Consider the following 20596-nt stretch of genomic DNA (forward strand, 5'->3'; position numbering starts at 1 on the left):
ATCACAAAAGTCCTAACTGAAGGAGCCCTGAAGTAGAGACAAGGAGAGCATAGAGTAGATCATACAGTCTCAGGATGGGCAGAGACAAGGGCCACTGACTGGCCACTGACCAGCAGAACAAGTCACATCTCAGAAGACAAAGCTATTTCCTGCCCCAGGATGAAGCCAACATAGAACGATGACAAAGCAAGGTCAAAATAATAGGGCATTCCTTCTTACTGCCTCCATAGTAATGTTGACATAAGCCACCCCTTTGTGCAGGCCCCGTTCCCCCAGACTTAATATAAAAGCAGAAGGGAGAAGAGAGACAAAAAGGAAAGTAAGTCCTGAATGAGACTGAGTTTTAAGTCGGGAGCGAGGTGCCGGAGAGCTCGTTGAATGGCACCGAGGTTGCCCGGAAGTAGCTAGGTAATTTTATTTTCTAACATTAGTCAAATTGTGCTTTTGGCGTCTGAAATGAAGTTCCATGCTAGAAAATGCAATTTCTTTTCATGCCATGCAAACCTATAGCTGCAGGTTGATACTCACTCCTCAGTGAGTGGTGAGCTAAAATAAGACTCAGGGCTCTGACCATCTTGCGCTTTCCAGGGCTCTATTTCTCCTTTTCTCCTTCCCCTTCTGGGCTTGGCCTGAAGGACGCTGTAAGGGAGAGCTTGGATCTGTCCCGCACAGGTAGGTTGGGGCAGGATTCTGTGGGAGCGGGTGTGTGGTGAGGGGTGGGGGATCATACGAGTGTGTGTTGAGGAGTAGGCTTCACTTGTGTGACACGGGACTGCTGAGAGCATTTGGGGCACCTCTGGGAGTCCTAACCGGATCATGGCCGGGAGACCACCAACGACCTCCTGAGAAAGGGAAGGAGGTCCCCCACCCCGCTCGGCAGATAAGCGCCGACTTTGCTATGGTGTCGAGCCCAGGTCCCAACATGGCTCTCAGGTCCGCCATTTTCAGGAGAGCCCGGAAGAAGCCCTTCTTTAATCCCAGGAGGGAGTAAAATAGGAGAGCGACAGTTCCCCTAAGTTCCTGGAAGCCCCGGGGCTGGTGAAAGGGGGGCTCCTCAGAAGATGTGTAAAGAGCAGACTTTATCCAGGTTAAGTTTCCTAGAAAGTAGCGGGTTCCCGAGTGAGTGGGGAAGATGAGACCAAGGACTGAGAGCTCCTCCTGCCACCTGTGTTCCATCAAACGCATATGAACCTCATACCATACCTGGACCAGGGTTTTATATCTAATAACTGGCTCTACCCTCAACCTGTAGGTTTGGGATTACTATCCCTATCTGTCCGATGAAAAGAAATATAAAGAAGACTTGCCTAGGATCTTGTAGCTAGAAAAAGTCAGAGTAGGTTCTTCGTGCTTTACTCTCTCATCCTGCAGCTGAAATGATGGAGGGTCACAGTCTCCCCAAGGTCAAGGGGAGCAAATGGAACCAGTCAGAAAAACGGAAAGGAAAGGAAAGCAAGGGATCCGTGAGAGTCACGTGCCCCTGGCCGGCCGCCAGGCCTACGGGAGAGTGTCCCTTTAAGAGCCCAGGTGTGGGTCAAGCATTGCACAGTTTCAGTTTTGGCAGCAACATCCAGTGTCCTGCTGGCAACTTTTGGAAAACCCCAGGCTGTGGACCAGCCAGCAGGCTGTGCCCCCGAATCTGAGTTGCTGGGAGAGAAGAAAGTGGCTTAAAGTAAGTGTGGCTACTCTGGGATCTGCAACAGGATGCCGTCTGGGAAGGGCCTGGGATGGGGGCTCAGGCAACCTTCCACATTCACAGCTCGCAGCCTGCAGATGGCGGGCTGAGGAGGACAGGGGCCGCAGCGTGGGCAGCTGAGTATGTGGCCGGAGAGCAGATGTCCATGGCCCAGAGATGAGCAAGGGTGCATGTGGGTGGGGGACGCCTTGCCTCTTTTCTGAGAAATATCAGCTGGGGGGGTGGGGAGGAGAAGGAATGTCTGCGGTCAGCATGTGCAGGTTTTCTCTAAGTTCATCCCATGAATTCCCAACTAAGGCCTCCATAGTTTAACTGCGTGACCTTAGGCAAGTCACCTCATGGCTCTCCAAGCCTCCATTTCTTAATCTGTAAAATGGAGATCCAAATCATGCCTATCGCTCAGGTATGTGGGGTTCCAATGGAAAAATATGTGTGAAGTTTCTTTGTAACCTTCAGAGCAAAATAGCAATGGTTTGGTGTTTTTCAAATGGGTTCAGTTACTCGAGGACTTAACTGAGCACCAGACTGACCTGGATAAGATCATGCATAGCAGTCCTCCAGTCTTGGAAGCTTTCCAGCTCCAGCTTGCTGGGGAGGGCACCTGCAGCCCCCTTTTCCGGGTCTTGGAGAGGCTCTGGGATCCTTTCCTGTTCGAACCTCGTTTTGATCCCGTTGATTCCTGCCGTACGGAGGCATGATCTATATGGTCATATCACCCTGCCCTTGCTACAGTGGGGAAAAGGACATCTTCCCCGGGTGAGTAAGGTGGGAAGAGCCCCCTCCCGGGCGTAGACAGCATTCCAAGTCCCGGTTCTCCCCCTGGCTCTGCAGCCAGGACTCCCCTTTCCCTCCGTGTTCTCGCCTTGCCCACCCTGACAGCACCCCCAGCCAGCCACGGGACCCTCGTCCATAAGCACAGTGGCTGCACTGGCTCCATTCCCAGGGTCCCCAGCGCCACTTGTGCAACTGTCCTCTGCCTAGGGCCAACCGAGCTGCTGGTGGTTTTGCACCAAAACCCGCACCATTACTACCCCCCTTCACTAGAGGAATTACAGGTTCTCAAACATCTGGAGTGGGGATGCGCCCGTTCATGGGTTATGGTGGAAGGCAGCAGTCTGCCCACCCAGAGCCAGCTCTGGAAGTATTCATCCATCCATCCTTTACCTCGGTCCAGGATGTGGGGATGTAGCCGAAAGAGCGATGAGCCAGGAGTCAGGAGAGCCACTAGCTCTGGAGTCGTTCCTGTCTCTCGGCGCCTCTAGACCTCGGCAGCTTTATTTTATCACTAGTGTGAAGACAGCAAAGTCCATGTCAAGAATTCACTTACCCCAGGCTTTCAGAGCATCATCTCACTCCCGCCAGAACTAAATCTAGCAGGCAGGCATGGTAGGTACAGAATCCCGCCTGTCGGTGAGGAAGCTAGTTCTCCACGAGTAACATAAAGTCACCCAGCAAGTATGGGCAAGGACGGTTTGGTACCAACATTTTGACAGGGTCATGGGGACCTTTTGACATCACCTATAAAACAAAATACCCAACTTTTTAAAAACTGAGATTATCCATGCAAAATTGAGATTATCCATATGTTGTTTTATTTAATCCTTAGAGCGATCTCTCTACTAAATGCTCGGCTGAGGCCCTCCTCAGCGACGTCTTGCCCTCACTCTGTGTGGGCCAGGGCTCGGATCCCAAAGTCCCTGGCACTGACCATGTGGAAAAAGGCTTTGGAGGCAATGTGTCCAGTTACAGGAAACAAACCTAACGTGCCTAACACGTGGTAGGGGCTACATCAATAGCAGCTATTATTATTTTTCAGGAAGAAATTTCTCTGCTGGCACCTACCTCTGGGTTCAGGCATCTCTTTACAGGAACTATCTTTCCTGTGAATAGTCAAGAGGAGAGAACTGGACTGACTTCTCTAAAAGTGGCTTTCCTGCTCCCTCCTCTCCTGACTGCTTCCTGTAAATTTCAAGACCCGCCTAGGACAGCTTAGCCTCTGTTCTTGGTCCAAAGCACCTGAACTTGAATCCCATGGCAGTCACTTACCAGCTTTGTAACCCCGGGCAGATTTCTTACTTCTCTGTACCTCGGTTTTCTCATCGGTGAAATGGGTTTGCCCATTTTATTCTCCCTCCTAGGGTCGCTGCGAAGATTAAGTGAGATAAACACATGGAAAGCCCTTGAGAAAAACTCCCTATGTGCTAGCTATAATTCTATGTCCCACTTCTAACCTACTCTCCTCCTTCAGACCATGCGGGTCCAATCTGAGTAGCTCACTCCTGGTCTCCAAGGGATGCCTAGTGAACAGACTTCTATTCTCCTCTCACTCTAGGACAGGAAAAAGAGAGGACTGCTGACTTGAGAGAGGAGATAGGAAAGGAACTAACACTTTTTAAGCTGACACCATACTAAGGACTTCACATATGTTGTTTTATTTAATCCTTAGAGCGATTCTCTCTACTACATGCAATTGTCTCTAGTTTATAAGTGAGGACTCGAGGCTCGAAGAGTTTAAATATCCTTCCCCCAAATTACACAGCCCCCAAGTGAGAGAGCTGAAAACCAAGCGGTGGAGCCCATACTCTGTGCCACTCTCCAAGTGCTCAGCAATCATGAAAGTCAAGTGTACAGACCCTCACTACCTTGTGCTTGAGAGTGACTGTAAGCTCCTACTTTGGAAGGGCACTTTATACTGTTTAAAGGACTTCCATATGCATATCTCGTTATCCCATCCCACAGAAGTGTGTCTCTCTAGAAGACTCAGGGACTATGATGCTCATTTTACAGGTGAAGGAGTTGGGCCAGCGTATTTTGCCCAAGTGCTAGAGCTCTTCCACTAGCCTGTGACACAGAAGGACTTGGGACCTCTGGGTTCTCTTCCATCCGCTAGGCTCCTCTTCACGCAACTGTCCCTTGCGTGCCCCAAACTAAGAAGGCATTTGGCAAAATGTAAGAAATCAGCCCTGACTTGGCCCTTCCCATACAGAGGATAGAGATGGAACCCTTTCCAATCCCATTCAACTTCGCTGAGCAGCTGGTCCTCGCCAGATGTTCTCACGCAAGCCCCTCTGGGTTGTAGAGACTGATCTCAGTTGGCCCCTGCCTTCCAGGAGCAAGCCATTTGGTTGAGTGGACGAGATAAGTATCTACACATTAAGGCAGAATGTGGTGGAATTAATAACAAGGTTCTAAGTTTTTACAGAAAGGTCTTCTAGACATCCACGAAGCTTATTCCCAGAGTTTCATGGAGCTGGTATTTCAAATGTTTAATTCTGCTTAAATTTTGCATTCATGCGGGCCACTTTTGACAGAGATGGGATTAGAAAGTCTTCAGTATTTCTAGGTCATACGTTCTTCAGACCCCTTTGTTCTCTCTCCATCTTCTTGTCCTCTAGAATTCTTATTCCCTTCCCCCAAATGTTGCCTTTACATGGAGACTGTCCCACACGCCAGGACTTATATAAACTATATAAACTCTCCTAAGCTCCTACTTGTCATTTCATGTCTGAGGCCCTTCCAAACCACACAGTGATCATGCAGTTTCCGGGATCACTCTAGTATGCGCTCTGCTCCTGCACCCAAGGGAGACAGAAGGGATAGCCCCACATGGACTCAGGCGGTGCCTCTTCTAGAAGTAGGGGAAAGAGCTGCTCAGGTCTGGCCAAGGAAAGCCCCGTCCCCAGCCAGGCCAGCTGCTCCAACCTCCTTGCTCCTCCAAGTTTACACTCACAGGAAGATGTCAGAAACTGCCAACTTGGCTTCGAGTCCCTGTCGTGCACACTCTTCCTCCTCTCTGAAGCCCCTGGGGCTGAGAGCCCTGACTGGCCCTGAGCGATGTACCAAACAGAGGAAGAGCTCAGAGAGGCTGAAGGTCAAATGGTGCACCAGCAGCTGTGCTAGGACCTGGTCTGTCTGGGAGATCCCTCTCCCTCTGAATAAAAAAAAAAAAAGGAAACTATAGATTTGGTGGACAAAGGTTTGGATTCCAACCTAGAAGAGCTGAAGTTCAGTCACTCTAACCAAAGGGGAGCTGGGTAGGTTAATTTTACAAGGTAATAAACTTTATTCTCCAGCACAGCCGACAACCCTGCCCCAATCCACAATGTGTAGACATGTTATAAATGTGTCAGGGGTAGTAATTTGGTAACACGAGAGTGATTGAGAATACCCCAACCTAGCTGGGGAAAAGAACAAGTCCTGTTCTAAGGACAAGAAAAAGTGCCTTCATGCTGGGTATCCCAGCCTATGTAGATTCCAAAAGGACAGGTCCTTCTGCTCATGTAAGGAATGATAATCCGGTAGTGATCTAATTCTGCTGTGGGTCTTAGAGCCAAGAATCTTGCTAACCTTTTGCTCTCTCATCCACAACATGAAGGTAATTTTATCTGTCTCTTGGGTTCCGGTGATGATGGAAGGGTTTACGTAAGGAAAGCAAAGCATCTGCTGCCCTAGTAAGTGCCCAGTAAATACTATGCTCTTTCCTTAAGCAAATTGTTGAAGCCAGTTCTAACCACCATGGCCTGGGGCCTCCCAGACACCTGAATTTCCCAGGTTTGGGAAAAAAGTCTGGTTTGGAGAAGAAGGGATCTCTAACGATTGTCAAAGCCCAGGGTCACGTCAGCAGCTAGCAGAGAAACGGTGCTTCAAGTTTATCTTTGGACAAAGATTTCCTGCCTCCGAGAGTGGGGGTGCCTTTGCCCTCGCGTCATCTCCCCTGTGGTTCTCACCAAGGTCACTCTCTGCCAAGTTTGCCCTTCCAGCTGTGCACACCTGATGCTCTCATCCCTGCCCCAAAGCTGTGCAAAGGCTGGTGGGTCCATGTGCATGTCGTCTCCCCAGGTGGAGAGTCACAGCGACTTAAGCATGTCACAAACGAGAGGAAGCCTGAGCCCAAAATTGGGACTTCCACTTGGGAAGAGCAGGCACTTGTCTCTCTGTAACCCAGAGCAAGTCCCTTTTAGCCGTCCAGGGAGGTACCCATTCCTGGCATACAGAAATGTTAGAGAGCTTGCTTGTCTGAAGGTGAGCGTAGGAACCAGCACCTAGGGAAGCACGGCTGGTTTGGTGCTTCAAAGCACACGTGGCATTTTGTCACTGCACCCAAGGCCCGATTTACCCAAGGTCATTTCCCTGGGGCTCTGCACCCAGTCCACGCTAAGTCTTCCAGAAGAGAGAGACTTGCCAGTCTTCTGAGGCCTGGTCCCCCCTGGAAGTCTGTCTTATGGTGACCTATAGTGCCCACTCAGACAGTTCCTCAAGCCAGCATCCCCCAAATGCATCCAGTTTGGGGCTGACCCTGGCATTCGGCTGAGAACCCACCCCAGGAGTTAATCATTGGCCTGGCGTGAAAAGTCTGGGGCAATTATCTGGCATCAAGAGAACCTCAAGCTGCCACCTGGCATCATATCTGTCCCCTCCTTCCCGAACCCACTCCCCTGACTCTCCCAAAGAACTGGAGAAACAGAATACCTTTATCTGCACAAGGAAATAAAAAGGTTCCTTGCTGGGGAATTCCCCTCCCCCCGCCCGCCCCCGGAAAAGAAATAACCAAGACAAACAGCTCTATTGCCTTTGGCTCAAGCTAATGAAGGGAGTCTCTGAGGGCAAGACCAGGGACCTGAGTGGTAAGGGGAGCCTGGGACTTCACTCTCTGGGCTCCCGAGTGCTTAGGGCTTCCTAATCTTTATAGGTGCTCATTATTGCACCGGGCTTCTTGACAAGGTTTTCTCCCTTAAAGCTCTCATCCATCGTCAAATCCACTCCAAAGGCTAAAGCCTACTGAAGTTCATGGGAAAGTGGGGCTCCTCTGTCCACCTCTCTCCTCCTCTGGGCTCGGTTTGGGATCCTAAGGATAGCGGTGGTAAGGCTGAGCCCTGGGACCCTCAAGCTGCACCCACCCCACCCCAGCCCAAAACTACATCTACAGACATGGCAAGATTTACCCACACCAGACCCTCCAAGGGGCCTTATTTTGGATTCTCCAGCTTCCTCTGCCCTGAATGACGAGGCAAGGTAATAAGCCACAATACCTACGCTTGAAACTCTGACCCCATAACCGAATCTCTGGGAAATCTTGGGCCTATCCCTCAGCATCTCAAGATCTTGATTTTCTTATCCATAAAACAGTTGTAATTATATCCATTCTGTCTTAGCTAAAAGGAAGTGATGAAGCTCCAGGAAGGCATGAATGACAATACTTTGATAAGCAACTGGGGCTCTACAACGGACAAAGATGAGCACAGGGCTAAGCCTCCTCCTGTGTTTGAGGTGTGACCCAGTGCATCGGGAGAAGGCAAAGAGCTTGGACTGTGGAGTCAGACAAGTTTGGGTTCAAATCTTGCCCATCTCCCCCACTCCCAGCCTGCCCACCCATACACTTAAGTCTTATACAACCTTGAGGGAAGCACTTAGTTTTAAGCTTCCGTTTCTTCCTATGTAAAATGTGGGGAAGAACAACCACTTCTGAGGGTGATATTAAGTTTAAATGAGATAATACATGTACATTATTTAACACAGTGCCTGGAAGGAGCTAATGTAAGAGACCATCATTGTGACATTTAAACTTTAATCCCTATCTGGCCTTCTCGAGGGGTCCCAGTTTGCTCATATGAACACACCATAAAGTATTCCAGGGCTGTACGGAGGGCAGCCGAAACAGAGAGACAGGACCACTGGTCAGTATAACCCACGATCCAGTGAGCTGTTCTGAGACCTAGGACCATGCCACCCAGACAGGGACACAGGAAAAAATGGCACCTGTGTCCCTACTCCGAAGGAACATGCAGTTTAGTTGAGAAGACAAGTAGCTACTTAGAACTATTAAGGGACAAAAAGCTCTGTGGAATAATGGGACTTTGAAATATAATGGGAAAGGCGGAGCCATTCATTCTTTCAACAGGCTTTCTGTCTGTTACTGAACTACAAAACCAAATAGGTGTTACAGGAACTGTAAAGCCAACTGGCCTTGGAAAACACAAGAGCTTCATTTTTTCTGCTACTCTCTTTCAGCTTCCCACAAAGAAGTCGGCCTGGGTGGCACAGCCCCTTGAGAACCACAAGCCATGGGGCTCCTCTTCCTCGCCTGCCTGCTGGCTGTCTTCCCAGGTGTGTCTGTCAGACCCCAGTCCATCCCTCCAGGACCCAGGGTGCTGGGAACACGGAAACCTGGCCTGTCCCCAGGGATGCCACTCTCAAAACTTGTACTGACTCAAGGAGGAGTCACACAGACGGTGCTGAAAGGTCACGTCTGAAAAAAAGATATGGTGACCAGTGTAGGGGATCCGGAACAGGAGTGGCAATTACTTGTTTCAAGGCCAGGAGTCTGGTTAAGATTCTTTACCAGGAAAAAAAAAAAAAAAAAAAAAAAAGACCTAGACCTCAAATCAGACCTCTCAGGAGTTGCTATGGGATTTGGAGAAAATGACTTTTCCTTCTTGGCTCCCAATATTTTTATCTGGAAAAAAAGGAGAAAAGAATCCACCAAGTGTTTCTAGAAATATAAGAAAGTAATAGATAACAAATGCAATGGTGTTGCACCCCACAAAGTGGCTTTTTATTAATGGAAAGGGATATGAAGTAAGTTTGCTGTTCCATTGTCCTTAAAATGGCGATCCTTAGTGAGATACAGTTAGAATGTAATAATGATTAATCAATCATTTTACCCAGTCACAGCAAGTCATGTAGAATTGTCCAGCAGCAGTTGTCCTGCTGTCATGCATAGCAAATAATCTACAGGAGGCACATGTGTCGGGGGACAATTCCATCTCCTCAGGGAGGCTGTTGGGATCATTTGAGCAGGCTTTACCTGCCAGGACCTCGGAAAACCTCTGCCTTTTGTCCCCACAGTGATCTCCATGAAGAGTCCCATATTCGGTCCCCAGGAAGTGAGCAGTGTGGAAGGGCGCTCAGTATCTATCACGTGCTACTACCCAGACTCCTCCGTCAACCGGCATACCCGGAAATACTGGTGCCGACAGGGGGCCCAGGGCCGCTGCATAACACTCCTCTCTTCAGAAGGCTACATCTCCAGGGACTATGAGGGCAGAGCCAACCTTATCAACTTCCCAGAGAACAACACATTTGTGGTGAACATTGACCATCTCACTCCGGGCGACTCTGGGCGCTACAAGTGTGGTCTGGGCATTAGCAGCCGAGGCCTGTCCTTTGATGTGAACCTGGAGGTCCTCCGGGGTAAGAACCCAGGCTCCTTGGGTTGTGAGAGTGGACAAGTGAGAGGGACTCATCTCAGTTGCTGTGGGAGGGCTGGAGGAAGCATTTCCTGAGACGAAAGAGGTACTGCATGGGGCGGGGAAGACTGTGAGTTCTCTTTCCAGAGGCAAGGACTTTTCATAATAGAATATGGAAATGAGACAGATGGCACACTCTTGGGGATGGTGAGTACAACTATCTAGGTCTTCAGGGCCTATGACATTTGAGGGTTTTACTAAAGCGGTAGCTTAGAAGAGCATCAGGAGGACAAGTTCTCTTACTGTGTTTGTTCCAGGGCGGGGCAAGAAGTCTTTGAACTGAGGGAGACAGAAAAAGCAGGGAGAGGTTTCTAGGGATCCTTAAACTCCTGCCATTAGTGCACTCTACAGATCAGGACCTTAAGGTCACCAGAAGGCTTCTTTCAAAATGCATTTTTGATCTGGGATCCGTTAGTCCATCAACAACCTTAGCATAAATGAAATGATCAGTCGTTGCCCAAAGACCAGGGCCCTGCAAGAGTGGGCCACTGAATAAGGCTGTTCTAGTTAAGAGAAGAGAAAAATAGGAAAGATCTTTCTGACAACGGTTCAACAACAAAGGGCATTTCAGATAATCAAGGGAAATTAAGAGAGAAAGAAGTCTTAGGGGTGAAAAATTGGAGGGGTTCTCAAAGATAGGTCTCAAAGATATTCCCCTGGGATGTGCCTGGGGGTTATCTGTGAACTGAATAAAGAGTTCATTCAGGTGGTCATGGAGAGTCATAAAATGGAAGAATTTTAAGAGCTGAGGAGAACTTGGAGTTGACAGGTTTCAGGATGTCTGAAAGAATCCTGGAGACAATGGGTATACAGCCTCTGATTAAACACTTGAAATGGCAGACATTCACTACTTTACAAAGCAGATCCTTCCATATTTGGACTGCTGTAAGTTTTAGAAACTTCCATCACATGCACTGAAATCCATCACCCTATCCTTACATTCATTCTGTTTATTTCGACACACGTTACTTTGGGTTCCTACCACGTATAGTCATCGTGGTGGGCACGGCGGGGGGCAGTCACAAATGGGTAAAGTATGTCTTTGCTCTCAAGGGACTTCCAGGCTATGGAGAACATAATTAGCTCTAGGCAAGATCAGATGTAATAAGAGATAACAGATGTAAGTGTCAAGAGCACGGAGGAGGAAAAGATTAGCGCCAGCTTGGGGAGGGCTTCATGGAGGAGACAGCAGTAAGGCTGGTCCTTGGAAGACATTCTGGTAGAGTCCTCCTTGGAAGGAAGGCAGTGAAGGTGATAGGTATACCCAGACCCTCACTGGGAATACTAAACAGCCCTCAATTGCAAGAAAGTGAAATCGCAACTGGCCACCTTCCCGTTATCCTGCAGGTCCTGGGTTTCAAAATGACGTTGAGGTCTATGTTGCTGACTTGCATGGAACAGTGACCATCAATTGCTCTTTCAAGCATGTGAATTCTGAGAGGAAGTCTGTGTGCAAGATGAGAGGTCAGGCCTGTCTTACAGTCATTGACTCCAATGGCTATGTGAGCTCTAACTATGCAGACAGAGCAGAGATCAATATTGCGGGTACCAGCCAATTAATGTTCAGTTTCATTATCAAGCAAGTCCAGCTCGATGATGCTGGGACATACGTCTGCCAGGTTGGGAATGGCCCCAGTGCTGAGAAGAGTAAGGCTGACCTCCAGGTGCTGAAGCCTAAGACTGAACTGCTTTATGGAGATCTGAGAGGCTCTGTGACCTTTGACTGTGCCCTGGGCTCTGAGGTGAAAGATACAGCCAGATTTCTGTGCCGAAAACGCAACGGGAAAGACTGCGACGTGGTCATCAACACCCTGGGGCAGAAGGCTCAGGCTTTTGAGGGCAGGACCCTGCTTATTCCCAAGGAGAAGGGCTCTTTCAGTGTGCATATCACCAACCTAAAGAAAGAAGATGCCGGAAACTACCTGTGTGGAACCCATTCTGATGGTCAGCTTCACGAAGGCTACCCCACCCAGCCCTGGCAACTCTTTGTCAATGAAGGTGAGACCTGAGATGGGGAAGGGAAGAAGAGTGTCAGCGCAGCAGGTGGGCACCTGTCTCGTGCCCTGGGAGTCTATCTATTATCCATCAGTCAGTCAATGTCGTCCTCTCCCCATTGAGCCCTGAACTATGTGCTATGTAGGCAGCTGGACAGGAGTGTTAGAAAACACAGCCTCAGCCTTGCATTATCTACCAATTTTTCTCTGTCAAAGGCCTTCTGATGGCTGTCCCTGATTAACAAGGAGAGCGAAGCTCCTCATTGAGTCAAGACCCTCCGAATGTCTGGGTCTCAGAGAGCCATGGTGAGGACCTAGCATGGAACTCCAGTGCCATGGCAAGGCTTACAAGGTCCACCTGCCCCTTCTCCCTAGTCTTTCAAGCAGGATAGCATCTCATCCCTTAATCTGTAATGGGAGGTTTATCTTGGTCTTTTCTTGGTCTTATCTCGGCCTCAGTGCTGTGCCAGGAAAACAATACCCCAGCCTCTGAGTTTCCCCCTCAACATCTCATAAGGGTATTTGTGATTCCACCACCTGGCCTGCAATAGCTCTAGTTTGGCAGGCCAGCAAGGTGGTGAAATCATTAAATTCCTGCTCCCCCTCACCCAGGAGCACTGCAGAGAGTTACCCTCCTGAGAAACAGCAAACCAGTACTTGCCATTCAATGTCACCTGTGGCTTTTCCTTAAGGGGCTCACATTCCCTGGGTAGTACTTTTATATCCAGCTTGGCCCTCACTACATTCCTCAGCATCTTCATATGATGTCCATCTTCGCACTGGACATCAGCTTTAGTTTTTGGAGAATGGCCATCTTTTTTTTCCTGAGATGGCCCTCAGAGTCATCAACTAGTAAACCTTCTGTGCTACGTAGCTTATATTTTAAAGCACACCATCCTAAATATATTTTCTTAATTTGGAGAAAAACCATCTGGCCATTTGAAAGGGATGAGTTAATAAACAGACAAAAACTTGTATATAGCGAGATTTTATAAGAAGCCCAAGGAGAACTGAGAGTCGTTCCTTAAACTCCTTCCATTCTCTGCCAAGAATAAAGTGGGGAAAGGAAACAAAATGCCCAGACTAGTGGTGAAGGTCACTGGAGTCTGGCTGGACGTCTTCAGCTACAGGCTCTGTATATTAGGAAAGTCTCATTTTCTGAGGAGAGTGAGGTAAATGATCTAAACATCACTCTCTACCCTAGCAGAGACCGTGGGGAAGATCTACCCAGACCGTGTTGCTGATGTTCTGTTCCATTTCTGTACTTCCAGAGACCGTAATGCCCCAGATTCCCTCTGTGGTGAAAGGTGTGGTTGGTGGCTCTGTGGCAGTGCTCTGCCCCTACAACCCCAAGGAAGCAGACAGACTGAAGTACTGGTGTCGCTGGGAAGACACTCAAAATGGCCACTGTCAGCCGCTGGTGGAGAGTGCGGGGCTGGTTGAGGAGCAGTACAATGGCAGGCTCACACTGCACAGAGAGCCAGGCAATGGCACCTACACGGTTATACTCAACCAGCTCACGCCCGAGGATGCTGGCTTCTACTGGTGTTTGACCAATGGCGATAATCGCTGGATGTACACGGTGGAGCTCAACATTGTCGAAGGTAAGAGCTGAACGGGGACAAGAGGGAGAGGAGGCAGCCCCAGGACCCTTCAGTCAGCAGTGACATCCCCCTCAACCACTCTTCCTCTTATCTCATCCCGTGCTGATGGGACAAACCTCAGGAGAGAGCCCAAGGATCGAGACATCATGTTTTCATAACTCTAACAAGCACCCTTTCCTGCACATACTCCACACTCTCCAAACCACCACGTGTAGCCCCTTTTAGTATCAAAAGCAGTGGCCTCTTTTACAGTATATATGCCAACAGCTGAAGTAGAGTGCAGCTCTTTGTATTTAGTCTAGAAGAGAAGATCAAGGAAAGCAAACTGAGGCCAATGGGTAAGACCCTGTGTTTAATGATAGACTAGATTAATGCATGAGGGTCATCAATAGTAATTCTTATATAGGCACATAATCACATTCCTTATGTGCTCAGTATAATGTATTTATTTATAATGCTCTCCAGAGAGGAAATGGGCCGTGGACAAAGGTCCGCACCACAGTTACTTCCCTGCAGTCTCACCAATGCCAACCTGCATGCCTATCTCTCCTTCCTGCCCTGCTCCAGGAGAACCAGGCCTCAAGGCACCCAAGAATGCCGTTGCTCAGGTGGGGGAGACCTTCAAGCTCTCCTGTCACTTCCCATGCAAATACTACTCCTTCCAGAAATACTGGTGCAAGTGGAGTAAGAAAGGCTGCAAAACTCTGCCCAGCCAAGATGAAGGGCCCAGCCAGGCCTTCGTGAACTGTGACCAGAAGAGCCAGATCATTTCCATGACCCTGAACCCAGTCTCCGAGGCAGATGAAGGCTGGTACTGGTGCGGGGTGAAGGATGGGCCCCGATACGGAGAGACTGTGGCTGTCTATTTGTCAGTCGAGGAGAGGGTAAAGGGTAAGTCTCTGAGGTCAAGGTCTATGTCCCCGGGGGTTACCAGAGAAGGTTCCTGCCTACCAGCTCGTCCATCAGAGGTGGCCCCCAGTCTGGCTATAAGCAACTAGAGGCAGGGGGAGAGTAAGCCTCTGTTGAGTCTCATTTAGCCCTCTACAAGGAGCATCTGAAAAAAGCATACAAACCGGAAAAAAAAAAGTAGGTTTGCCATATAACCACAGGTTCAAGACAAGCCCTATAGTTGCCTCTTCAGGGTATTTTGAAGCCCTTTCTATAAGAGAGATCGTCCACATCATGAAATTTCAAAGTCTCTATCACATGTGATACATTCTGCCAAAGCCTGCTCTCGAAAGAGGCCAGATATCTTCATGTGTAAGATATAACAAAGAAAATTAAGGCAAATTATTTGAGCATGTTTGCATTTTAAGGCTCTTTTTTAAAATGTCACATGAAGTGTTTTGTCCCTAGTGAGGGTATTATAAGAATCTCTAGAAATCCTACTATACCTGGGTCCCACTGGTCTCGTTCACTAAGGGAACCATTGCCAAGCTACCACCAGGGGGCAGCACAACCGAACCCAGCAGACCTGGGGCAGTGTTTCAAAAAGCTGAGAAAAATGTTAGTCTCCAAATGATCCGCCAGCTCCTATGCAGAGCTGGAGTTATGCCATGGAGCCTTGGAGATGGAAATGAGTTTGGTATAATGGGACAGAGATCATCTATTTCTAGTGTTATTCTGGACTCGACTCTAATAGCCTTGAGATCTCACCCTGACCCCGTGATTACTACTGAAGTCCCACTCTTGCATTCCCTGATATGAAGGAGGGAAAATAGAGAAAGAACAAATAATCCAGCCATACCTGTCTTTCTCCAGAGTCCCAAGACATCAGCCAAGTGAATTCAGCTCCCGGTGAAGAAGTGGTAGAGTCGAGCGTCAGGGAGGTTGAGAGCAAAGTCATTCAGAATCCCAGGCTTTTTGTGGATGACAAAACAGTGAAGGACGTCGGAGACCCTGCAGATGGGAGCAGAGGGTCCGCAGATGCCAGCAGGTAAGGGAGAATATCCCAGAGGATGAGGACCTGATCTTGGGCTGTGGGGAGCATAGAGGAGGGCATGTCCTCCTCTTGCTGGTGGGGCAGCCCTCTCTGCCTTGGTTTGTGCTCAGGAGGGGCCCGTGGTTCTCTTTGCCTTTCTCCTGAGGCCCGGGGTGGTGGTGGGGGGGCGTGTCCACCATTCAGTTCAATTTCCTAGACCTGGGATGCAGAGAAGGTTCTGTCCTTGCCTTTGCCATGTCTGGGGAGTCTCCCTAGGAGAGCTAAGGGGCTGTACCAAGAGGAGGAAAAGAAACAGCTGGGGGGACCCAAACTGCTGGGATGTCCTGGAACCCCAGGCTTCCCTTCCGGCGACTAACTCAGCCCTTCTTCCAGCTCTGCAGGACAAAGCGGGAGCTCCACAGTGCTTGTCTCCACCCTGGTGCCCCTGGGCCTGGTGCTGGCAGCGGGGGCTGTCGCCGTGGCAGTGCTCAGGGCACGGCATAGGAAGAACGTTGGTGAGTGCCCGGGAGACCCCTGCCCCGCATCTCCAGTCCTGAGCCCTTGGACCTCAGTCGGGGGGCTTAGCTGCCCTTAGTATGGGGCTGCCACGGTCTCTTCTCTTTCACAGGCTCTGAGAAAGGGTTCTGGGAAAGCAGGGTGGGGAAAGATAAACTCATACCCAAAACTCACATTGAGTGCTGCTGTCCCAGGAAGGTCACCTGTAATGGCTCTGGGTCCAAGTTCACAGGCAGGACCTGCAGGATGAGGAGCTCAGGAGGCAAGAGGAGCTACACTTCCGGCCTACTTTGAGAACTGGCTGGCTGTGTGACTTTGGGTGTCCCCATTTCATGCCTCCATTTCCTCAGGGTTCGAGGTGGGGATAATAATAAATGCCTCACAGGGCTGATGTAAGGACAGAACGAGGCACTGTGCCTTGAAAGGTCAGGGGTTCTTGGAGTGCCTGGGAGGCTCAGTCGGTTGAGCCTCTGACTCTTGGTTTTGGCTCAGGTCATGATCTCAGGGTAGTGAGATCGAGCCCCGCATCAGACTCTGCGCTCAGTGGGGAATCTGCTTCTTTCCCATTCTCTCCCTCACCCTGTGTCCCTTCCCCTGCTCCCTCTCTCTCTCACACACACAAATAAATAATCTTTAAAAAAAAAAAAAAGGTGGGGGGTCAGGGGTTATTGGGTCTTGATTCTCCTTGAGAAGGGACGGGGAAGGAGCCTCTGACCATCTCCATTCTGCTCTGGGTCAGAGTCAGAGATGAGCAACGTGCCACACTGTCCTCTCCAGCTATCCTGTGGGGCTCCCTCAGAGGCAGCATGTCCTGCTCACACATGTCCTCTGTCCCTACACCAACTCCTCTTTCTCCTGGACAGACCGGGTTTCAATTAGAAGCTATAGGACAGACATCAGCATGTCGGACTTTGAGAACTCCAAGGATTTTGGTGCCAATGACAACATGGGAGCCTCGCCAGTCATTCAGGAGACAACGCTCGGAGGAAAAGATGGTACGCCCCTCACTCAAAGGGAATGCCCAGCCCCCTGGGGGAGCGAGAATGAGACCTGACCCTGCCTCTGGGGTGGTGATATAAGGCCAGTGAAGGCTAAGACCCACCCCCCCTCGCTCCTCACACAGAGTGCGGCACCACCACCGAGGGCACCGCCACCGAGAACATCGCAGAGACCGAAGAACCCAAGAAGGCAAAACGGGTGAGAATGAGGAGGGAGAGGGAGGCCTCACTTTTGTGACAAGGAAAGGCAGCATGGGGGGGGGGGGGGACAGCAGTTAGACCTCAGGAGAAGCTACCTCAGTGTTGGGGCTGATGTCAGAAGAGGGAAGGCAATGAAAATAGTTTTCAGGAGAACTTTCTGAGGGCAAGGTCTGCTTTCCTGGCTGTGCTGTTGATGTGACTGAGGCAGAGGCAGGAGGTCAGCGGACGGGCTGTGAACATGTCAGAGGCAGGGAGAGCGAGGGATGAGAAGGAAGGACAACGAAACTGCAGACACAGGGTAGGGAAGGTCAAATGTCAAATGCCGGTGATTAGGTGGATCCCCTTCGTGGGCTGGGGAACCTATAGGCTTCAGGCCACCCAGCCTCCCTTGAGAGTTTGCTCAGGACCAGCCTTCCAGTTGGGTCTGAAAGACATCTGCTGGCCACGGGCACTTTGGTAGTCACCAGAAGCCCTTCCCCACCCCAGTCAGGTGCCATGTTGCTTACAACCCTACCAGAGGTGATTCCTGGCTTTGAGTCACGTATTACCCTCCTCCCATCCCCTGGGCCTCCTAGTCCAGGGTTTTAATGCTTGCTTTCATATCTACTCTCCCTGGAAGCAGCAGAGACCCCGAATCTGGAACAAGTAGGGGAGGAAGCTCGTCTGGAGACAGCCTTCCCCTCTAGCCCTGTGTTGTTGCTGAGCTCCATCTCTGAGCAGGTAGTGAAAGAAAAACGTGAAGCACTGTGGCTGACATCAGTCTAGACCACCTTGCCCATGGACTGTGTGGGCAGAGCTTCCTGGGACAGGCCCAAGCAACAGAGGTGGTTCCACTCCACGTGTTAGAAGGAGGTAGTGAGACAGAGGGAGGCATTTTTAGAAACTGCAACTTTCCGTTTCTCAAAATTAGTCCTTGGTGAGCCTGAGGAGCTAGAATAAGAGCAGCAGGTCAACACAGGCTTGGGTTGCTTAGGCCAAGATTATGAAGTGCCGACACTCCCTCTGATCCCCACCTGCTGAGCCAGTGCCCCAAACACTGACTCCTGTCCTCTTGCCCCCTTAGTCCTCCAAGGAGGAAGCTGACATGGCCTACACCGCCTTCTTGCTCCAGACCAACAACATGGCTGCCAAAGTCCAGGAGGACCCTGAGAAAGTCTAGGCACCAGTGCCTCTCTCCGCTCCCACCACTCATGACAATCGCCTTCAAAATCATGTTGATCCTCAGGGGACCTCGGCTCCAGGGGGCTTCGATGCGTGCACTCACATCCCACTTTCCCTTCCTCAGAGGGTTTGCTGGTCCCTCCTCAGTGGTATCCCAGCCTGGCCTAACTATTGGGGTGGAGGGACCAAGAGGGGTCCCCTCTACAGCTTATTTTAATGAAGGAACCCAAGACGGTGAAGGAGAATTAAGATCTCAGAGGCATCTGTCAGAAAGAAGAGAGATCCCGTGGGTGGGAAGATCGTTTCAAAATGGCAGCTTTTCCGCATCCTTCTCATGGTATCCTCCATGGAATTCTCCTCTCCCCTTAACCCTTCCTTCTCTTCATCTCCCCTCCCTTCCATCTTCTCTTCTTTCCTTCATTGAAAATACATATTTGGATACTCACTAGAATCCAGGCTCTTCTAGACGCTGGGACAGAGAGGCCACAGACCTAGCCAATAGCCTTTTTTGTAAACCTCCCTAAATTCTTGGAACCTGCAGCTCCTCTCAGTGCAGTGACCCTCACGGAGACCTGAAATCCTCACCAGGAACACTCATCTCCACCCACAGTAGGACAAATCATAACCTGCCTGGAGTCCTGGGCCTGAACGATCAGGTTACATGGGCATACATACAAGGAATCGTAAACACACATGCTAACCATTTCACAGGAGATAAAACTGAGATCCCAAGAGGTGATGAGGTTTGCTCAAGGGGACCACGTAGCATAAACTAGTATCAAAACCAGAGGATGCATCTCCTGTCCTCCTGACTAGGTGTCTCTCTATAAGAGCCCCTGCACTCCTGATGGAGGCAGACTTCTAGAATAAAGAGGAGGTAAAGGAGGAGAAAAAACTAATGGAGACTGATCTTCCATAAACCCCACCTCAGGGAATAGGACTCTTTCCCTTTCTGCCACTCAGATGGACCCAAGAGGATAAACGCGTGGTCAAACCCTCATACACCACTTATGTGAAGAGTTCCCAACCAAAGGAAAGTTAAGAAGGTGTCTGAGGATGCCAGAGAGGGGCTGATCTTCCAAGAGCTAAGGTTTAAGGTCTTTTTCCCTCTGAGCTCTGTACTTCAACCAGCACCTACCAGCTGACACTCGCTTACAAATCAAAAATGCGACTTCATTAATAATTAAAGACCATGATTGCCACCAAGGAGGCTCAGGCTGCATTTGTCCCCATACCTTCTATTTCCCAGACAGCCCTTTTTGATTTGGTCCCACTCTTAGGCACTCCAGCCTCTGGGCCCAAGCCAAAGTTCCCTCTCCCTCCAAGACTGGGCTGGGAGTGGGGGTGGAATACTGCCTACAAGTGGGACCAAGATGATCTGCAGAAGAAGAATAGTTTGGGGTCTACACCAATGGTCAAGATCTCAAAGCTCTGTGTTATAGAATGTGATTAGGACATTTGTAATGGAACAAACTGAAAGCAAGTATAACCACACTTCTCTTTGGCATTGAAAAAATATCTTGGGTAGGCATCCATGGAACACTTGAACTTGAATCTCATACCTTTCTGGGATATCGTCCCAGATGGAGAGGCTATTAATAAAAAATCAAATAACCAAATGAGTAAACTCCCTCCACAGAAATATCAACCAGAATCCAGGTAATTGATAACGTAGCTTTTAGAGTAGTTAACCCAGAGTGTCTTGGGGTACAGCAATTAGATAAAGGACCCCTTTGTCTGCCAAGGCCATTCCTAGGTTCTGGCACTAAACCTTGTCATGTCCTATCAGCCCCCAGTACATGCTGGACTCATCCCCAGGGCCTCTGTGTATGAGAGTTCTCTCTAGGAGAAAGTTCTTTCCAGGCTTCCATCCTGCCTGATGTGGGGTAGAACCTTTGCTTCCACATCGACCTTGAACATACTGTTTCTGATACTTCACGCTTTGAAGCCTGCCCTTGACAAGACTCAGACTTCAGTCCTCCTTGGTCTCCTCTCCTGCTTTACCAGCTTCAGTGCCCAAGCTTGATTGCCAGGCCATGACCTAGGTCAGAGCCTGGGGCTCCACCCTGGCCTGGAGAGGTGGTCATCAGGAATGTTTATTTCTCTGTTCTCTATAATGGAGTGGTATATCTAGCTTCTTCTGGCATGATGGCCCATCTTTCCAGAAGAACCAAAACTACAAAGTCCATCAGAACCTATCAATCTTTTCCCCCTGGAAGGGGCTCCCTGACCTCCAGAGCATCATCCTAGGGCAGAAGG

The 20596-nt window shown here is 49.7% G+C and overlaps 1 protein-coding gene across 1 annotated transcript; it reads left to right on the top strand.

Moving 5' to 3' along the window:
• Positions 1-1513: 1513 nt before the first annotated feature.
• On the top strand, positions 1514-19543 carry PIGR (polymeric immunoglobulin receptor). Its single transcript, XM_059145287.1, has 11 exons — positions 1514-1672; positions 8705-8800; positions 9542-9886; positions 11290-11940; positions 13208-13540; positions 14108-14431; positions 15302-15476; positions 15855-15976; positions 16841-16972; positions 17101-17174; positions 18240-19543. Exons 2-11 carry the CDS (start codon positions 8758-8760, stop codon positions 18333-18335), a joined length of 2295 nt encoding a protein of 764 aa, XP_059001270.1. The 5' UTR covers positions 1514-1672; positions 8705-8757; the 3' UTR covers positions 18336-19543.
• The last annotated feature ends 1053 nt before the right edge of the window (positions 19544-20596 follow it).

The sequence above is a fragment of the Mustela lutreola genome, chromosome 14 (genome assembly GCF_030435805.1).
Source record: "Mustela lutreola isolate mMusLut2 chromosome 14, mMusLut2.pri, whole genome shotgun sequence".
Lineage (NCBI taxonomy): Eukaryota > Metazoa > Chordata > Mammalia > Carnivora > Mustelidae > Mustela > Mustela lutreola.

What these genes read in the sequence shown, in the direction of transcription:
- PIGR (XM_059145287.1), top strand. Translation starts at nt 8,758, where the DNA reads ATGGGGCTCCTCTTCCTCGCCTGCCTGCTGGCTGTCTTCCCAG. An exon ending in CCTGCTGGCTGTCTTCCCAG is followed by an intron (nt 8,801 to 9,541) that starts GTGTGTCTGTCA and finishes TTGTCCCCACAG; the next exon opens with TGATCTCCATGAAGAGTCCC. An exon ending in GCAACTCTTTGTCAATGAAG is followed by an intron (nt 11,941 to 13,207) that starts GTGAGACCTGAG and finishes CTGTACTTCCAG; the next exon opens with AGACCGTAATGCCCCAGATT.